The sequence below is a fragment of the Pholcus phalangioides genome, unplaced genomic scaffold (genome assembly GCF_987345545.1).
Source record: "Pholcus phalangioides strain wild (caught in Gottingen) unplaced genomic scaffold, Ppha-v1.0 ptg000010l_1, whole genome shotgun sequence".
NCBI lineage: Eukaryota > Metazoa > Arthropoda > Arachnida > Araneae > Pholcidae > Pholcus > Pholcus phalangioides.
Window position 1 is genome coordinate 43,806,232 of NW_028301603.1, and position 22,269 is coordinate 43,828,500.

Below are 22,269 nucleotides of genomic sequence, written 5' to 3' on the forward strand. Positions count from 1 at the left end.
AACAATACAGTTATTACTAGGGTTGTAAAAGACCCAGGTTTTTTGGGTATTTACTTAAATATGTATGTACATCACATATTATGTCTAAATATACATTTTTGGTCACGTTAAACTATGTATTTGATTAATAAAATTGACCATACGACAAGGGAATAATTTTTCACACACAAACACATTTACTTCTGCATAATTGTATCTGAACCTTGAGTTGTATGCAGAACTGTAGCAAGAAAATTCTTTGTGGTAAAACAAAGGAATTTGGATAATGGAAATTCTGAGAAATCGGGATGGTGGCTGAATTTTTTTTTCTTCAAATTTTTCAAACCCTGCAGAAAATGTATTCAAAAGTGTCCTGATCCATCAAAAATAAAACCTTTAACTTTCAGGAGCTGAAGTCACGTGCTTCTCTTTTTCTTGAATTTCTCACTGTTGAAAAATATCCCTGCTTCATTAAATTAAATTATGAAATATTTTTAAAAGAGCAGTAATAATTAAAAAATGATCTGGTTAGGAGGAGGAGAAAGCAGTCATTCTGAGGATTCATTACTCTGCAGGTGCTTTCCACCTGTCCAAATTAGCCAATTTTGGGAACTTAAAACTACAGAATAACTTGAATTATCATTCAATACTAATGTCAACAGCATTATTGTATATTATTATTACTTTATACAGGACAACCTGTCATGTATAGCAACAGAATGCCTTCATCTGGCTGACAATTTTAACAGGCTAATTTTCAGGTGGGGGGTGGGCTTATGAGCATCTTGAAAAATCAAGCTAAGGCTTATTTTCTGGTTAGGTCTTATTTTTAGAGAAAAACTATACTTTTTGTTCTGTGTCACTTGAGGGTTGTCATCACTAGTGTTCAATTCAAGAATCTCACAAAGTTATTTTCTTTTCGTTATGAGATAATACTATTTTTGTCTCTACCTGTATAAAACTCATAAAAATGTAATGCAAACATGTAAATATTTTTTTAATGAAAATTCAGTTTACATACATTGGTTTACTTCTTCACAGAGGCTACAATTTATTTATACAAGGACGTGTGTGTGTGTTATAAATAATCAATAATTTCTTTGGATATGTTTATCACATATTATATATCAGGTATAATACATATCTAAGTTCATGGTTACATTTTCTGTTTGTGGTTTCTTGTAATATTTTAATGTGTGAATCTCACACCTGAATGCTTACATAAAAAAAAGGCAGAAGAATTATAAAAAAGTGTGTGTGTGTGATTCCAGGAAATTATTTCTCATTTTTGCTCCCAAAAAAAATCTTTTAAAAGTACTTCAAAATATACATATTCTAAACACTGCACTATGCAGCAATTTTTGGAATGCATAAACTAACCTTAAAATAAAATTTTAACCTGAAAGCAACACATTTTCTTCGAAAACAAACATTTTTCCCCCAAAAAAACTCGGCCCAGGAAGGGGGGGAATGGGTATCTACCCGGGGAGCAAATTTGGCAACCCTGGTTATTACCCCAACTTATGCATCAAGATTACCAACGTAAGTCAGTCTACCCCCTTTTAGAAGACATTATCAGTTTTCTACTTGTTTATGTAATTTTTATATTTTGTTTATTCTTTCCTATCCATTTCCCCCCCCCCTTTTTTTTTTATGTGACACTTGGTGGAAAATTTTTTCTTTCAAGAATGTGATGTTAAATCTGTCTTTAAGGTTTGTTCAAAATGTGCCTAATTGAAAAAACATTGAGATAAGACAACATAAATACAGAGGGATGTATGTCAGAAGGTATTACTGTATACTAGTGGTGCACAACCTCTGGCCAGCAGGATAAATGCAGCCCACAAAAGGTGTTCTGATACAAAGGTATCAGTAGTAAAAATTTACCCACATTTTTTTTCATAAAATTATGAGAAACCGGGATCCATATATGATACTGCCAATTATCCTAAAAAAGTGTCAAAGGTAAGTAAAGCTGCTACTTATAACCAAAAGTATTGTCAAATGTATGATAAAGGTAAGTTAAGTAGTCAGCTATCACTAAAATTGCTGAAAGATTGTCAATGGCGGGGAAATAGGGCTATATTCGAGGCTATTGCAGCTTGCAATAGATTAAAATGTAAATCACTGAAAAAACTATGTTTGACAACTATGTGAGGTGAACATATTTATATTACTATAATTATGATAATTAGTAATAATTACCATCATATGATTTATAAGTTATGAAAATAATCTCAATCCTTGATTTCAGTAAAGAATAAAAATTTGATGTATAAAATGGGACAAAATATAATTTTGAAAATATGTACGGCCAAAATTACAAAAATGTCCTATAAAATACGGGAAATATAGTCACCCTATATATATATACACAGTCGAATCCCATTATAACAAACTCCAAGAGACCGGAGAAATCACTTGGCTATAATGAAATTTCATTATAAAGGAATTCCAGGTTTTAGCATTGTTTCTATGTACACTTATCTGGGGGATTAAAAAAAGGTGTTTGCTAAAACGGGATTCCACTGCATACCATTGTCTGGCCTGCAAGCAGCAGAAATACCTCATATCTGGCCCATGGACTGTAAAGGTTTTGCACCCTGCTGTATACAAATGCAGTCAAACTCTGCTATCACCCTTTTGGATACATCAATAAACTCTGATCGCAGTAGATTCCCTTGCAGATTAATGTTAATGCTGATTAGTGCACTGTTTTCATTTGTTGTGTATTAGAGGATGATAGGATTTCCAGAAGCCAATGAATCCCTATTAATATGGTTTTTTTTTTTTTTTTTGTTCTTTATACAGTTGAGGCTTGTTATAACGATCTCATGTTATAGCGACCACTCTATAGCAATGACCAGTAGGACAGGTCCCAAAAGTTTTTGTAAAATGACTGCTCTATATGTTTTGCTTTTGATATAACAACCACTTGATATTACATCAATTTTCAATGGAATGATGGAGGTCATTGTAATGAGCATCGACTTCAGTATCCGTAGCAAATTACAATTATTGCTTCAGGGATTTATTCATGCATCTGTCAACTGTGTAAGTTTTCTTGATTGTAAAAAACCTCTGCTCAGTTCTAATGACATCTCACCTACTGACAAAATTCTTGTCTTTTGAATACTGTTGTAACTTTTCTTGACTGTATGTGTTCATTGTCCCTGCAATTGGTTAATGTAATTGAATTATGTATGATTTTTTTGGCAATAAATCCCTACAGGCTTGAGGTATTCATTATGTGCTAAAATCTTCACTTAAAAAATTTTTCTACACATAGGAGTTATTAAAATTAAAAAAGAAAAAAATAATAATACAAGCTTCTCGTATTAAAACATTAAATCTAATTGCTATGTATAGAAAGAACATTTTCACATGTCTGATAGGTTTGCAGTGCTTGGATCGGATGTGGAGTGGCTAGAGACTTGAATGATTTGCGTCGAGTTCACCAGTTACTGGTGTCTTCACTTGCTAAACTACACAAAGCTACGGGCACTCAGCTCTATAATGAAAGTGCTTCCACATTGGAAAAATTGGCAATACTGAAAGCTTGGTCTGAAGTGAGTCTGATTTTATTTTAATTCTCATCTTGAAAAAGTCTTTTTAACTCATTTTCCAGATTGGTTTCCACAAACAGTTTTTATTGAATTTAAATGTTTGTGTGCAGGTTTATGTTGTTGCAATGCATCAAGATTTACAAGTTGCGAAATCTCCTGATGGAGAAGATGCATCGACCCATGAGAGCTTGCTACATCTTGTATCACCCGAACTCTCTTCACTGAGTACTTATTGGTTGGCATCTCTGAGAGATCATGCCTTACTATCACTTCCCCCTGGTAATGTTTCTACCATAGATTTGGAAATTTTTTCCTTTGAAATAGTATTTTTGTGTGTTTGAAATTTAAGGCACAAAAAAAAATTGTTAAAATGTGTGAAGGAATTTAAATGTGCTTCAGCGATTCAGCGCAGATTTGCTAAAGTGAATTTTTCTCATGTATTTAAGAATTTTCTTCCCAACTTCCACACGATGGTGGAGCTTTTTACACATTGGAAACAATGGATGCAGTCAGGAAGTATTATAGAGATGCATGGCCACCCATCCTTCATGCAGCATCATTGTGGTTGTATCATGATGGATTCGAGAAAGCCTCTCAAATAGATGCCCAAAGTTCAGCATATGGTTTGCAACCATTCATGACACAACAGAATAGAAGCCCAGATGACGTGAAGACTGATTACTTTCATCTGATTTTTGGTGAGTTTTTCCTCCTACTTTTACAAATTTTCTAAAGATACTATTAATTTTGTTTTCTTAAAAAGTATAAAGCTCAAGATCTCAATCAAATTTTAATTGTAACTGGCGGGTATCAGAACATGGGGTGTACAGAATCAATTTTATTTGGGAGGGGGGGGGTATTAAAGGCTTTGAAGGAGGGCACAAAGATTTTCTATACGAGAAATTTTGAATTTCTAGAAAGCAGTTGAATTGCTTCAAAAAGCATTTAACCCTAGATTGCTAACTGAAATAAAAATTGTATGTTACTCACTTTCTGACTGTATATCTGAAATGTATAGTTATTATTCTAGGGTTAAATTAATAGAAATATTTTGAAATAATATATAAACAGTATTTTCTTTGTTTACTTTTTTTACAAGGATATATATATTTTTAATTTTGGTCGGCTTGGTGAGGGGGAGGGGCACAAGTCCCATGAGCCCCTTCCCCCCATCCCTCTTCATGTATCTCTGTCTCATGATGCCTATACTGCTAGAATAAGATGTTAATACTGGAATAATAAGTATCACAAAGCACTACATTGTGTTTACTTTCAGGAATCTGTTTGGAGGCTCTCTGCAGTCCATACTCAAATGCAACCCTCGAATGCGTGATGGTGTGCCTAAATTCGTTGAAGTTGCTCCTGAAACACAATCACCCTCGTGAGGTTCTCGGCAAAGATGTGCAACTCACTGTGGAATTGGGAAGTGTCCTACACAGGTAATTAAATATCATATATTTGTATCTGTTCAAAATCAATTGAAATAACTTTGATTACGTTCGGTTTCTTTTATTCGAATAAATTCGCATCACATATATATTAATTTATGTCATTGTGCTGGTGGTTAGGGAGAAAATGCACACTGAATTTAAAAAAAAATTCTATATTGCTAGCATTTGCAGGTTTTGACCATTTTCTTCCCTAATTCACGGAAGTTTTGGGTGGAAAAGTGGAAAACCTAATGAAATAATGGTATATTGAAATAGGCAGGGATTAAGCAGATTTGGCTGAGAACCCTGGTATATAATAAATGGAATAGCTTACTCCTGGAGGTAATAAATTGTTACACAATTGACACGTTTAAAAAGACATAGGATAAACATGTTGGGGTAAATCGAGAAGCTATCCATACTTAGAATAAGACACCCATAAGTATTCTTTATGGGCATCGTACAATATTTTATCATGCATATATATTGTTTATAATTTTTGTTAATTGCATTTTTTTAATTGGGTTGCTGTAATTTTTGAAATATGACATCCATATTTTTATGGGTATCTTTTTCCTCAGCCACCTCTTTGGGCATTTTGCCTGTTGTGGCATTGTATTTGTATATCATTTCACCCAAATCTGTTTCTAGAGTGAAGGTGCGAACATAGTGCAGGCAGGTGTTCCAATTCCAACAATCAGTGCTTCATTTACCTGCGCTGGGCAGAACACTAGAGGGTGTGCACACTGCTATCAGATTTTCAGCCAAATTATGCGCAGGTGCATTTAAAAGTTCAGAGTGCTTTTACTCCCTAATTGGCACAGACTGTCTAAATTAGAAAACCTGCTTGCATTATATTTTGTATTCTATGATTATGAAGAACATGATTTCATATTTAGTTAGTACTTTAATTTCATGCTTATAATTAACAGATGTAATTATCACTACTTTGAGATCATAATTTCAATGTATAATCCACATATGCAAATTTTATTCACCAACAATGAAATCTAAAGAAATGGAAGCAATTGTTGGTCACATTTTTAGAAGAAAAAAAATTTGATTTTTCTATTGGCATCTGCATGCCATCTATAAGTCTTCAAAAAGTTTATTGAAAGTTATTTACACAAACAAACACATCAACATGCACTGCAACACAATGCACCCGAACACAAAATACAAATATTCATTCACCCATATGATTGCCCAAGGGATTATAACAATCTGTCCAGGGCAAAATAAAATTTATACACATTAGTGTATACATATACTATGGGCTGACGAAGATCAATCATTGGTATACTATTGTTCTCAACACATTCATAAAGCAAGAGAAAAACATGTAAAATAATAAAATTATAAGTGTAATCCTTATTCAGTTTTTGTTTGTTTTGCCAATTAGTAGTTTTTAAATTTGTGTAAAGATTTTTCTGATTCTATATTTCATCTTTTCAATCGATTATATTTCCTATGTGCTATGTATATAAACTTTTTTTGTATTGTGGTTTTGTTTGGTTTACTTATGTCATATTAAATTCCGCATTGTCTGGTATTGATGTATTTTAGTTTGTTACTTATTATTGTAACAGCTTCAAACTTCCATTTGAGATTTTTGTTAAAAATGATTCCTAGATAATTTATTTCTTTCATATTGATTATTTCAGTGCACTTTCATTGATTATACGTGATCAATGTCCTTCATGATATTGTATAATTGAAAATGCATGAATTTGGTTTTATTCAGATTGAGATGCTGTTATATTTCAAAAAAATATTCATTCCTATTACAACCTCTCACAAAAAAAAAAAAAAGCTATAAGTAATCCGTAGATTATATGCAAGAAAATGCAGCAAATGCTCTGCTGAGTTTGGGATTTTAAAAAATATATATATCATTGCCTTGCTCACAGTGAATTATAATTTTTTTTTTCTTGAATAGCCTGCGGGTTATACACCGGAAATTACTGTAATTATTTCCTGTGTGCATTTCAGGATGCTGCTCACCAGAGAATCTCCTAGATGCCAACTTGCTGTTATGGAATTGACAGATCTTATTGTGGAGGCCCACAAGAGTGTCATCAACATCGACAGAAAGAAAAGACTGAAAGGTGTGAATTAAGATAAAATATAGTTCTATAAAAGTATTTTAGATAAAATTACTGTCATGCATTTTTATTTAGTTATCTTATTTCTATCTCAGTGGAAGGTGGTCAGCTGTGTTTATCTGTATGTAAAAATGCTAATATTATAGATGTTACAGTATAAGTGTATTACAGTATAAGTGTATTACAGTATAAAATAGGTGGTGCATGGAATTTTATGTGCAGTCGCTGATATATTTCGCGAACCTCCAACTTACGAACTGACAAGCTTTTATTGTCCTCTGGGTGCAAATAATATAGCATTCCTTTGAACGTCTTCCCCATTTGCAAATTTTTGACTTCATAAAGTAATTGTTCAAGTCCGCTCAAATTCATAGAAATGACCATCACCAATATTTTGCATAAGGTTTAGGGAAAAGAGGGGCTTTTTGACTGCCAAAATTTCCCAAATGAGATCGCCTTCACGGCCAATCACATCTACTTGCCTCTTATTCAATTCTCTGCTGTTTTTTTATTCTTCTTTCTTTCCACCTACTTCAAATTTTAATTCAAACATAATTTTTCTTCATGTAGAGCTTGCCCCAGCCAACCAAGAACCAAAAGATGGTGACCATGAACTGGCAGATCTTGGTGAAGGAGGTGAAAGTGGTAACATCATCCCGGAAAAATCTGTCGTTTTTTCTGTGCTGGAAAATTGTCTGTGCCTTATTGTTCGGCAGCTTCCACAGATCAGTCCCAGCTTGGCCAAAACCACTGGGACCATCATCGTTCAGAGTGCAAAGTGTTCAAAGCAATTGACTGAAGAAAGTGTTCCTTTGATAGCAGCTGCTCTGCAGGTTCTTATTGAACTTCCGAGTTTGTGCTCTTTTGCTGGTGAGAATGTTTATGAATTATTAGTGATTGCATAATCTCTACAAATTTTTAAAAAAAGGAAAATTGGTTCTGCATTAGAAACATTTTATTTTTATGTTTATGGTTATTTACTGAAATTGAGTTTATTTCTTCATATACGAATTACAGCATGCTCAGGTGTGGCTTCCATTGTTCTTTACCTGATTCTTGGCATCATGAAAGAAATATCTCCTCAGAAACATGCTTCACTTCTAAACAAGACGCTAGATTGTCTGCGGTCTATCTGTAAATCTCCCTTAGTCAAGAATAGCATATGCAAGAAAGAGTTTGTGAGCTTACTCAGAAGTGGACTCGCTACTATTACAGGCTTTGCAAAAGAAGGTAAGCAATACCGTATGGTACACGTGTCACTACAGTTATTCCTCACTTATGTGTGTTTGTGCTAGAGAACAAGGGAAAAAGATGCTTAAGTGAGAGTGAAAATCAAGAAAAGTCCACTTAAAAATATCATTAGCATATGAGGAGGGTCAGAAGCAAAGGTATGCAAGTGACAAATTTTTCTGAGTTAAGTGCTTAAAGAGGTTCCTTTACCCAACATCTGACTACTGGCAGATGGACAGGGCCATTCTATACTCTAGGGCTGCTTTTCATTGCCCACTTGATTGATCTAATATATATATATATATGATTTGATGTAACTTACATATTTGATGTAACTTACATTCTAAAAGAGATACTGAATTAAAGAGCAAATGTATTTGAAACAGTTCAAAAGCCAGAGTATAGTGCCAAAGGCAGGTGTATACATGTGAAAAGACAGGGCTGTATCGCTAGAAAAATCATACATAATTCAATTACATTAACCAACTGCAAGGACAATGAACACATACAGTAAAGCACAGTTATAACAGTATTCAAAAGACAAGAGTTTTGTCTGTAGGTGAGATGTCATTAAAACAGAACAGAAGTTTTTGAGATATTAGTTTGAAGTTTACAATCAAGAAAACTTACACAGATGACAGATACACAAAAAATCCCTAAAAAAATGAAATAAAATGGAACAATGAGAAGGTCATTCTCAAGGGGGAACCCCCACATTGTTCCAAACAGCAAAAATGTTTCTAATGATGGTAGGCCAAGAATAGGCATAAATTTACCATTAGTTTCCCCCAACATTTTTGCGAAAAACAAGCATTGGAAGTCAAAAAGCAAATATGAGAAAATACAAAAATTAAAAAAGCAGAAAAACACTAAAAATATATTAGTAGCACAATATTAAATAGACACATCCATAAAAGTGTGTTTAAAAGTTGAAAAATAGAAAATAAAAATGCAATACCTACCTGAAATTCAACTTTTTATTGCTGATGTCACAAATAATAAGTCACATGGCGTAAACTAACAAGTTGAAAAATGTGAGTGAAGTTTGAAACCCATAAAGGAAGACGGATAACCGTTGCCACTCAAGACATTTAAAAGGTCAGAAAATGCTTTACGAAAATCACTTACATTATTGCACGTTTTTTTAATTCTTGATAGTTATCCAAAAAATATATTTTTTGAAATTCTAATACTAATATTAGAATTGAAATTAGAAAGAAAATTAACTTTAAATTTAAATTATTTTCTTTTATCAAAAACAAGAACTCTGAAAAATCTCGTCAAAATCGAGATCCCATTCAAAAATTTAGCCATAATTCCCGGTGTAACCATAAACGTATTACCAAATCCGGATGGTACACGGACTTGGGCAATTCGTGATTTACCGAGAAAATATCTTCACTCAAATTTGTATTAGGTCAAAAAACACATGGTCCTTGCTCTAATAACTTTATTCTTTCGTTGAAACTACACTAATGTCATAACCGCACGAATCATGGTCGCTTTATTAGAAAGAAGAGCCAGCTCTAATGCCGAGAACATGCAACAATTAAGTCGAACGCGCAACATCCTGTCGATTTTGTCGAGGAGGGACCGCGATTCTGATACAATTGCATCGAAAAAAACCCCCATCCTTGCTATTAATTCGTGTGTGCCACGGACAATCTGTTGCATGCACATGTGTCTTCGGTTTTGACATGCCATCTCTCCATCTAAGTAAGTACTTGTATGATGTTGTGTGTGTCGATATCTTTTAGTTACCGATCATTAATATTTAACGTATAGTGCAAAATTATACTGTATTATGTTGCCGTTATTTCGTTTGGATACGTAATTTGTTGTTTCGCTTTGACACTATCATGGATTGCTTGATAGTTAGGATAACTTTTGATGTGCAAATATTTTATTTGGTTATTACCGACATTCTTGAGTAATTGAAGAAACGCAATTCGGTGAAGTTGGGGCTCCCAGAACCATGAGAAGAGACCCAAAATAGAATGCTCTCGTTTGGTAAGCGTGGTACAGATATATTCCGAGTTTTTGGACAGTATGTTTCAATTATGATGTACTTGTGAGGAAAAACCGCATGTTGCTGTAAGAAGAAACATAATTCAAAGCAGATTATTTCTTCAGTTTATCATCGAAATAGTGATCAGGCTCATGAGAAAAACCACTGATTTTTTCAGAAAAATATGCCCATAATTTTCTAGCACCCCCCCCCCCCCCCCTGCTGTACAATATGGTGTACAGGAGTTCCCAAATTGTTTGCTCAGTAGATACCTCTGAAACCGTTGACTCTTTAGAGAAACATACCCTTTAATTACAAAAAAATTTCAAATGACATGCATTTACTTCAAATTTGTTTGAGGGCTCGTAAAATATGAAACTAGCTATAATACTCGGCGTTGCCCGGGTTTTCTTCAATGAGGCTTTTTTTGGATCACGTGATATCTCCCTATTTCTTTGAGGGACATACAAACCGTGTCTAAATTAACCAATATGGTGACTTCCTGCACGAATCATGAAATAAACAAATCTAAATGTAAAGAAACGTAGAAATGAACATTTTTTTCCTTTTTATAAAGGGTCGCTAGGTATTTCGACTCCCCCCCCCCCCCCCTGAACTTCAAGTTATCCATCTGCCTATTTCTGCTTCAAAAAAATGCTTAGTTAAAGCTGTGGAATTTCTTTGATGTACGGGCCCCATAATTAATTTTAAAACATCCTAAACTATGAACTTATGCAGTTGAATATCAATAGACAATACCGACACATTTTCATGCTTGATAAGATGTAAATAAAAAGTTGAAATCAATGATATTGCATGGATAGTCAGCTCAAAAGTAGGTCCAGCTAATTACTTTATATTTAATTTGCTGGACTTCGTATCTCTAAGCGTACTCAATATATATTTCAAAAATCTAGAATTCAATAAAATTTTTAAAATTATTGATGTGGTGGAAAACCCCACTAAATTTCCGCATTTCTACAGTAAAATCGACAATTTTAACACTGATTTCTATGGGGATCATCCTTTGCCTGACCCTCAAAGCGGTGCTGATGATGATTATGATGTCTATTCAAAAAGTCTCATTACTGGTAGTGGCTATAATTACTGAGAATATTGAAAATGTGGCAAACCATTATAAAGGCATATACACGTCTGAAACGCATTGCTAGGAAACCACGGTAACCAAAGTAAACATTCCGAAAGTAATTGTTGAGGTCCAAAAACCATTGTTGCCCGACATTTTTTTGCCCATTTGGGGCATTTGCCTTGGTCTGACGAAATTTTAAAGTAGCCTATCGTTCAAGTCGGGTCCCATTGGGTATATATGCAAAATTTGGCGACGATCGATCGAAAAGATAGATTGTATAGAGATTGTAGATTTGTATAGAGAACATACACACACACAGACAGAAAATCAATTTTGTATATATAGATTCCAATAAAGGCTATGTTATTAGACAAGCAAATTTTAAGATCAAGGAAATCCGCATAAAGGGGGTCATGATTGGTTCTCTTGAGTGTCAAGTCCGTAGGGTAAATATCACCACTTAATTCCAGAAAATTTTCAAAATTAAAAATAATGAGATCACCTATATATCTAAAACCCATGATTTTATTATCAACGAAAATATTAGTTTCATAGAATGTAAAAAAATATTCGCGAAAGCACTATAAAAACAAGTGCCCATGGGTATACCCTTGATCTGTTTAAATACATTGATGCCATTATACAAGTAGTTCTTAAAAATGTAAAATTTTACTAAATTGTTCCAAAAGTTTTTTCAAAGTGAATTATGTTCTTGTATTTCACATATAAACTCTCACAAATATTTAAGATGTAAACAAATTTTCAAAGTCGAATATTTCAATTCTATCAACTTTTGAATTTCTTAAAATATTCAGAACTTTTTTATTATTCTTTATAATAAAAGTCTCTTCTTCCATCTCTATTTTATCCAAAATATTTTTTAAGATATTGAAGAAAGTTTTGTCACAGTCACTATTATAATAGTTTGCACCACAAGTGACAAATCTAAATTTAATAGGTTTTTTGTGAAATTTATAATAGTGACAAAACAAATATGGATAACGAGACAAGAAATACATTTTAAGTTTTATACATTTTAATTCATTTTAAGTTTTTTGAGAAAAGCACAATTTCTGTAGTCTATTTCTTTTAATGGTCTTGCTATTTTGGGGTAAGCGCAAATATTGTTATATTCATTCAGCAGTAAGTTCTTGTAATATAACTTGCAAATAATCTCAAAGTTATTACCTGCCTTATCAATGACTGTAATAACAAATTTATCTTGAATGTTTGTAATCTCTTCAAAGAGCGTCTTAAAGTTCCCGCAATATTTTTTCTCAAATTCTGGCCGATAAGGATGTAAACTAAGATTGTTTTTTATGTCGTTAAAAATATTGAATTACCATTCTTGGAAATCTTCAACAGGCCAAGAGTATTTACGAGAAATTTTGGCAATCATTAAATTGATAATATATCAGAATTAATTAATTTAATCATTGATTAATCTCAGAATTAATTGATTTAATCATTAATTAATCTCAGAATTAATCAAACTTTTTTACAATTTGTGAAAAAAAATTTCATTATTAATAAAATTTGATGATAAAAGAAATAATTTCAGAGTAAGTCTTCAATCATTTTTGTCCCTGTTTAACTGACCTCTGTCCCTGACCCCTTTTATTAAGATGGCACTAAATTACATGATTTGGTGGGCCATGGGCTTCGTGGGAAGATTCAATTTGACCCACAGTGTATGAAAGGTTGAAGGTATTTTGATTGACAGCCAGTCCATGATAAACAGTTATATTGTTCAAAAAAAGAATAAAATATGTTCTTTGGAAATAATAAAATATAACAAAGAATAGAATATAACAAATGTGTAGTTTCACTTTTGCTTCTTCATTAGTAATCTCTTTAAATGTTTTTTCAAAGCATCTAAAAAGATTATTTCGAAAGAAAAAAAAAATTGGAACTTTCTTTTATGCATAACTGAGAGGTACATCACAAAATGAATCGTATAAATGAAAAAGAAATGACATTATTTTCTTATATCTTTGAACAGGAGTTCAGAAAATTGTTGATCATGTTTTATGTAGCCATGAGATGAATGAACTGAAACTGTACTTGCGGCTGAGCTCATTTCACGGCTGTTTCATTATCATAATATTTTGGTTCTTAACTCGTATTCAATTTAATTGTGCTGCATTTTATTTTCGTTCTAGCCAGAGTTTCTATTGCCTTTTTATTGATTATAGCAATTTTGCTAATCAAAGAAAAAAAAATTGTAGCTGTTTAGGAAGAGAAGGTTTGTCATGCTGAAGTATGTTTCAGCAATATTAGCGAATGGACTTTTTTTAATGCAGAATTTGACCTTTTATTTACTTGATGAAGTAATCATTTTGTCCTGATAATAAATTATGTCCATCGGTAACAGGAATTATCTTTTTCAAATCACAGTGATTTTCACTTTAACCAAATTGAAAGTGTTATACACGGGTACAGATTGTGATTTTTTTTACATTTGGCAGGTAGTCCAGATATGGATAGAATAGTGATGCTTCAAGCGATGACAGTAATAATCACTACATGTCCGTGCGAAGTCTCTCGTGTTGCTGATCTTCAGAAGCATTGCATAAGCATCTACAGGCAGTGCTTACAGGAAAATGGATCAACGGTAAATTCAGACTCATTTTCATGGAAAAAAATTCTTTTTAATTCTTTTTTGACACTGAAAACTAATTAATATTTTTTTCTCTTTAAAGGTACAGTTGGTTGCAGTGAAGTCTTTGGAGTCAGTGTTTGCCATACCCAATGCAGTTGTTGCAAACCCTTACATACAGGGTCTAGCTCCTCAGCTCATGGACCTCGTCGGAAACAACTCGTCCCTTCTGAATCAGTCCAGCGTTTCTGTGTGCAACGTAGTGTTAGCCACTCTTGATACATTGAAGGTCCTCGTCAGTGTGGCTGAGGGCGAAAAAAGTAAAACACTTTTTTTAATATATACCGTATTTACTCTAATTATAGGATGCTCTCGTACATAGAACAAGGTATGATTTTAGAGATCAAAATTAGGAAAACTAAATTTATTAATGCAACTATTTATTTCATTTATCACAGCCAATGCACAAATTGAACTTACAGTGTAATCTCACTACAACAATAAATCTGTCTGCAATGATATTTTTTCAAGTCTTATTTGGAAATGCCTATAGTACAATATTGAACTGCTGCCTCTGATATTATTGATATTATTTCTGCAACAATATTTTCTCGTGGTCCACAGAGTATTGTTATATCATGGTTACACTGTATCAAGGAAAACAACCACATTTTCTTAACACTATTCATGATTTGTCTAGTCTGAAGCCAGTTGTCCACTGGAAGCAACTATGAGTGAAAACAAGTTGCTTTTATGTATAAGACAGACACAGTTATAGTAGTCTTTTGCATGTAAGTGACTTGTTTTCCTCTCATGATAGCTTCCAGTGGAGGACCAGCCTATGTGGCCTGTAATATATAGTGGGCAGACTCATTGCTCTCCATCTTAGAGTGGCAAAACCAGTTTTCTGTTCAAAGCAATGTCTAATCATTTGAAAAATGGTGTTGGTAACAGCTATCAGCAGTTGCAATAATATTAATGTCTCACTTCGCATAAATATGGATGGAGGAGCCAGCCTTGGGTTTCCAGGAGCTCTAGTCTATTCAGACCCTCCCTCTGAAGCTTCGCTACAACTTTCCTCCTTTTCGCTCCCACTCCACAAATCATCCTCCAATCTGCAGAGCACATTTGAAATGTAGCATTTCCTGAATGACTTTGATATCAGCTCTAGAGGTACCTTTCCATGCAACTGACACCCGAGCTATGAAGTATTACCTTGTTTGATGCAGGTGGTTAAGATCTCTTCACGATCTTGAGCAGTAAGCCAGTCCATGTTCAGTTATTCATGCGATCTTTAGATCTTTTAAAAGAAAGTTGCAAAAACCGCAACACATCCTTTGCACATGCACATGGAACAACGTAAGTTTTTAAAGCTGTGGAAATTTCATAATAAACTTCTTCCTATACTTGGGTAAATGCTGTATATTTCTTTTAGGGACTGTTTTAAATTTGTCCACATTGCACATACTGAGTGTTATATTCTTCATTAAGACTCAATCACATAAGCTTTATTCTTGAGATTGTTTATTGTTACCCTCTTCTACCTCGGTATGTGTGAACATCCATCTCTGACACTTTCTTCCTCCCTACTAGGCTGTGTCAACAACACAATGGTCCTCCTTGGGCAAGTGCAATATTTTGGAGGCCCAGACATGAATGGAAGTGCCAGCCTAACATGCATACTTACTGTTGAAAATCAGATCACTAGATGCCTCCCAGGCTGTGCCAATTCCTCTTTCTGTAGCAGGAGTGCAGAAATTCTGGCCTGTTGTCATAATGTGGCCAAAAAATGAGGCTTCTACCCTGCCCACAAAAAACAGGTCCACCTTAGCTGCATCATGGACAGCATACCTCCTCTTCCCAACCAGATTATAGCCACAGTTTCTGCCTCGTGGAGGTCACCTGTATTGAGCAATGCATTGAGGCCTTCCTTGCAAGTTGGAAATACTTTATGGCAGGAAATTGCTATGCAAAGCCAGCTAAGCTCCCACATTGCCCTTCATGTGTCGAGAGGCCTCCAGGAAACTTATGAACAAACGCTACATTAATGGCTACATTATAGAGATTTTGTGTATCGTGATTGGCCAAAATAAGTGATGAACCATTATGCCACTCAGTGGAATTTTTGTAGGTGACGTTTAACAATACATATACTTAATTGTATTTGAGTCTGACATCCGCAGTTGGAGCAAGGGTTAGAGTACGGGGGGCACATCACATACCAAAGGTAGCACGTTTGTGATTCCCTCTCAAACTCACCTGAGATTTTTTTCTCATACTTTTCCATCTTTGCTGTCATTTATTGATTCACTAAAAATACTTGAAATGTTTTTTTGGTTTAATCAAATGCAGTTCAGGTGCATCAACATTACAATAATAATAGCTCACAAAACTGGGCCCTGCTATAATTTATTGATTCACTAAAAATGCTTTCATTTTTCATTAATGGACTTCGAAAATTCAATTTCGCCAAAAGTGAATGTTTGTTATCTTTAAGTCTGATGTTTTGTTATCTTTCTTGCTTGTAGTAACCAATCACCGCCTTCTAATGCCTCTTGTGTTACTAAGAATGTAGGGATTGTAATTACGCATTCCAGTTCGATTGTAAAATTCCTTTAATAAGAGTTTTTATCAAGATACGATTTCAGAATTTTTCAAATAGGAGTTATTTTAGGGATGCTCAGAAAAATTTGTTAAATCAGAGTTCATTATATCTGGTTGAGACTCTGGCTCATAAGTACTGTCATCAAAATAATAAATCTTATCATGGAAATGTGACTGATTTATCATATTTACCAATACGAAATGACGATTGTGCATAATAATAGCCATACCAAGTGTGATGAATTTAGTATGATTTATCATGTTTACCAACAATACTTGATTGTTATGCATAATTGCTATAAAGGTGGAACATTTAGGGAAATTTATTAAACTTTTCAAAATAGTGGCAATTATTCATAATCACCAGATTTATCACATTTACCATAAGATATATACTTACTATATATCGCCCATACACAAATGGGCATATAAATGAATTTATAAGGTAGTTGGGATCTTCTTTTTTAGGGCGGGGGGGCACTTATTTTATTATATTGAAAGATAATGTAAAAACGAGCATCCAGATTTCATGAAAAGTGTTTCGACATGTGTCAGTAGTGACTGATACATTATCAGAATTTTTCACACACCGCTTTATGTATTTGCACCGACAGCTTGTGACTCTTCCTTTCCTTATTTTAGTAGCAACACAATAGGTAGTGCTCACAATAATGTCACTCGACTGTCTATTTGTCATAATTTAATTGAGTTCATGTGTTTTTTCTAAAGTTTGTTTAATCTCTTTCAGAACTGCCAATCGTAGGTTTATACATACCCCTCCTGGTTAATTTATTGGTGGACCCAGGCACACAAAGCACAACAACGCCAGTCAGAAGCAAGATCCACAACTATGTGCTTCAAGAACTCATGAAAATTGGGCCTCAGTACCCTCAAGAATTCAGGGTCATAATCAGTTGGAACCCTGTGCTGAAGTCGAAACTGGAGGCTTGCATACGGACTTCTCAGGCAACTTCCAGCCCGAACAGAACTGGTTCCGATCCGCAGAGAGGTGATCCTGCTGTGACTGGTCAGCAGACGAGAACTGTCACATCAGCCCCTACCATAAAACTGAAAACAGACTTCAGTAACTTCTCTGGCTGAAGGCATTCGATGCTGTTTGTTGGCAGGCAAATTGTGATGCTTCCTGGTTCCGAAACTGGTGTAATTAATTTGTACAGAGAGAGAATTACTAATTACTGATTGTACAGGTTCTTTATCATAATGCAGGCATTTCTTTATCTTTACAATCGTTTCCGCATTTTTCTACGCTCACGTTTTTTAGATATATTTTTCTTTTATACTTCTATCACTAATATGAATATCAGCTTTTTTTAATTACAATTTTAGCTGGGAATTGCTATGTATTTTCGAATCAGCTAGTGAATATATACATTGTAACGAGTATCTGGACACATCAATATTTTGAGTGGGTCCATTCTTTACTGCGATCACAGCTGCCACTTTCTCTCGGGAATACAATTTGCTAATTTGTAAAATGTTTTGTTCAAAACATTCTAAAAATTACTGCTGTATAGCAAAAGGTTTGGTATAGAGAAATTTATTCAACCACTGGTCCACAAACCGATGTCAGTCTGTAGGAATTTCCTACCTGTACACAAAACATTTTTCCCAGTTTATGTAACCACTTCATAATCGTAGATTTGTTAAATAAAATATCAATTCATTTGGTTTTCACGTGGCCCCCACATTCTGCAGCTGCTGCTCATAGGCTGGGTTTTGGTGGGCCTCCCAGACTGGAGCCTTATTGGTCCCATTATGTAGACCATGGGATTTTATTTGTCTTAGCTTGTCAGCAAGTCTGCAAATTATTTTTGCCATTTATTCACTTCTTGCTGGCAAATTATTTCTCCTATACATTCAGTTTTTGTTCTTCTACAAATTATTTTCCTCACACACATTATTCAATTTTTGTAGTCAGCAATTTTTTTTTTTACTCCACTCATTCTTACTTTGCCAGTCTGCAAATTATTTCTCCTATTTATTCATTTCTTGCTGGAAATTATTTCCCCTTATTCCAGTTTTGATTTGTTATGGATAATTCCAGGTTGTTGTGTTACAGGGAATTTTTTTCCAACAGAAGTTGTAAATGCATGGAATAGCTTATCTTCTGATGTCTTGAATTTCTCCATGATAGACACCTTCAAGAAAAAATATTAGATGGGTGGGAGTGGTTGAAAAGCTATCCATATTTAAAGAAACACAACTACGCCCAGTGGCAAAAAAAAAGGGAACACCCTGCTACTCACCACTAATATCGCGTGGGACCTCCTCTGGCTGTGATGACAGCAGATACTCTTCTAGGCATGAACTTTACAAGTTACTGGAAACCATTGAGGAAGAATATTAGCCCATGCTAACAAAATGACAGCTCTTAATTCCCTGAGATTATAGAAGGTATTGTTTCAGAGCTTTTAACAGACCTTTCAACCTCGTCCCACAAATGCTCAATTGGGATGAGATTGGTTGACTAGGGGGGGGGGGGGCATTGAAGCAATTGAAACTCTGAATCATGTTCCTCAAACCAACATGAGATAATTCCAGAGCAATGTGGGAGGGCGCATTGTTGTACTCAAAATAGCCATCATCATCAGGAAAAATTATGGCCATATACGAGTGCACATTATCAGCAATGATGTTAAGGTAGGCGCTGGCATTGACGGATGTTTCCAATAAAAATAAGCAACCAAGAATATACCTGGAAAATTCTCTCCAGACCATAATTACACTGCCACCCACTTGAACAGTTATCATGTGGCATGCCGGATCCATGGCTTTGTGCTGCTTGGACCACACAACGGATCCTGCTATCAATGTAATGGAGAATAAATTTTGACCCATCAGACCAGACAACCTTCTTCCATTCATCAAGTGTACAATTTTGACGTTCTCTAGCCCACAAAAGCTGTTTTCTTTGGTTTTTCAGGGAAATCAAAGGCACTCTTGTTGGTTGCTGGTTATTAAAACCAGTTTGTTTTACGATTTGTCTTGTAGAGTGTGCAGATATGTTTTGCGATGATCCTGTTGTATTGCACTGTGATATGTTGCGTTGTAGCTCTTCTGTTGCTGCAAACAATGTATGTATCAGTCACCTGGCACTTCTTTCGTTCAAAAGCAATTTCTCCCCACTATTCCGCTTTTGCTCAAAGTTTTTTGGCTTAGCTGCCATTCCTTGTACAACAGTATCTTGAGTCTTCAAGAAAAGACCTGGAACCACCCCTTCTGGCACCTACAATCATGCCGCAATCAAAGTCACTCAAATCTCTTTCTCCCCACGAATAGGCAAATTGCAGCGTTAACTGGTGCTTGTGACTAGGAGAAAGCTTTTTATCAGCAAATCTGGTTTATTATGTGAGTGCACATGTTACATGGATGAGTAAAAGTTTTAGTGAGGAGTGTTCCTAATTTTTTGGCCACACTGAGTATATATTCCAATGAGCAGCCGTTTTTTTTCCTCCTTATTGTTTTTAGGTAGCTATATTTAGGCCTATGACAACCATAATTTTATGGATGTTTGTTTTAGTGCTATTTTTATTTTCTTTTTCCAGTCACCTTGTTGTGCAATTTGCCTGTTGTGATTTCGAATTTTGCATTTGTATTCAGTTTTTTTGCTGGTCGGAAAATTATTTTCACCCATTTATTCATTTCTTGCTGGCAAATTATTTCTCCCATTTATTCCTGCTTTCCTTGGTCTGCAAATTGGTTTATTCATTTCTTGCTCTCCGCTAATTACTTCTCATTCATTTCTTTCTGGCAGATTATTTCTCCTGTTCATTATATTTCTTTTCAGTCTACAAATTATTTCTCCCATTTATTCATATTTTGTCCACAGCTGTAAAAAGATTGAAGAACACTGGTATAGATTACACCATTCTTGCGAGAGGGTTAGTTTCGTCACAGATTCTGACCGTTGTGGTCCTGGGTTGCAGCTGACATTCCAGCTCATTCCAAAAGTGCTCAATGGGATTTTTGTCAAAGATGTGAGCCAATTCCTGAACACCCATTTCATAAAATCTGGTGTGTATAGTTCAAGAAATATGGGCTGATCCCCTGATCATGATTTAAAAATACTAACCTTCGCCAAACTGTGGGAAGCAGTCATCTGTGATGTTTCAATGTTACGGTGTGGTCGAAGTGTCATGCACAGGAACCAAAGGGTTTAGTCAATACCAGGAGAAATGGCCCTCACAGTTACTGATCATTAAATTTCACAAGTGTTCCGGATACTCGTTGATCAAATAGTGTGCATTGCATGAACCTAATTTTTTTTTTGTGCCAATGGGAGTATCCAAATTCCCTGAGGCTGATATACGGTTTGGCCATGAGTGAGCTGAACAGATTTTGCCTCTCTTCTCCCGTTTCTAGTCTACTGTTCTTGACCTGGCAATCTTGAACTTTTCCGCCCATGTGAACTTACTACTCTGGGCTAACAAACCTCGTAGACCCCCCTCCCCTCGCAAATATGCTTCCATCACCCATATGGATTGAAATATGCATGAAAGTCCTCATGTGTGTTACTACCTGCTAACAGATTTTGTCTGATGCTGTAGACATGATTACTGCATAAAACTGTCAACCAAGAAATTTTACTCATAATTTTTGTTTATCGATGCATTATCCAATGATTTGGGTATGTGAAGTGTTCTAAGGTAAAATTTCAGGCTCAAAATCATGCTTCCTTTTAGAGTTTTATTGCTTTTAGGCAGATTTTTTTATCTAGAGGAATTATGTATATATTAATATGATGGATTTTTTATTTGATAATGTAATATATATTGTACTTCGCAAAGGTGCGCATCACATATTTATATTTGAGCATGATCTTAATCAATTAGTGTAAATCAGCTTGCTGCATTAGCAAGATATTTAAGTGTCTCTTTTGCCAAAGAATGTTATGCTGTATCGTATTCAGAGAGCGTATAATTTTTTTTTATCGACAAGCGTATCTTTTCCTGCTTGAATTATGCTAATCCCGAATCAATATTGTTAATTGGGTCTTGGTCAACAATTACTCACACAATGCAAAGTTATTCAGTCGATGGCTATCAAACCATATGTGTGTATCGAAATTTAAAACAACTTTTTTTTAAGAAAGATATTTTAACGCAAATAAATTATAATTTTTTATAGTAATGTGTATTCTCTGCATTTTGCCGTTTCATGGATTTATTGTTGTATATCTTGTATTACTTTTGGGTTTTATCTTTCATGAGATCATAATCATCCTTTTTCATATTATGATTTTTAGGTTTTTCATTGGGAACAAAGAAATTTGATCCTACAATTGCAAGATCCATATTACTTTAGCACCCCTCATCTACTGCCCAAGATGCTGTTAAGGCAGCCATGAGCACTGATGGAAAATAAAGTTGCAGAACAAGTATTGACTGCTAATTTTTATGTTTGACACACAGCTATTAGTATCATGCTTGTTCTGCAACTTTGTAATTGGCATGGAAAGCATCCATGAGATGCTAGAGTTTAGAGAAAGATGTACTCTCTACTAGTTAATACAAGATATACAGAGAAATTTGTTAATTTTGTAGGGATACTGATTTTTGGAAAAATTGCATCTCTGCCTCTACCAGGACTCAAACCCGGGTCCTTCGAATGAGGGTGGAGTGATCTACCAACTATTTT

General features: G+C 34.6%; 1 protein-coding gene across 2 annotated transcripts in view; it reads left to right on the plus strand.

Moving 5' to 3' along the window:
- Positions 1–21,762, plus strand: part of LOC149081555 (HEAT repeat-containing protein 5B) — a 56,816-nt gene extending 35,054 nt beyond the window's left edge. For both annotated transcript variants that reach the window (XM_089238493.1, XM_089238494.1), the window contains 10 exons: positions 3,375–3,548; positions 3,656–3,824; positions 3,992–4,243; positions 4,822–4,984; positions 6,968–7,083; positions 7,651–7,950; positions 8,098–8,310; positions 13,877–14,022; positions 14,111–14,327; positions 17,360–21,762. In XM_089238493.1, the coding sequence (XP_089094619.1) occupies positions 3,375–3,548; positions 3,656–3,824; positions 3,992–4,243; positions 4,822–4,984; positions 6,968–7,083; positions 7,651–7,950; positions 8,098–8,310; positions 13,877–14,022; positions 14,111–14,327; positions 17,360–17,712 (2,103 nt within the window). In that variant the 3' untranslated portion in view covers positions 17,713–21,762. The remainder of the gene's footprint in view (positions 1–3,374; positions 3,549–3,655; positions 3,825–3,991; positions 4,244–4,821; positions 4,985–6,967; positions 7,084–7,650; positions 7,951–8,097; positions 8,311–13,876; positions 14,023–14,110; positions 14,328–17,359) is intronic.
- Positions 21,763–22,269: the final 507 nt, after the last annotated feature.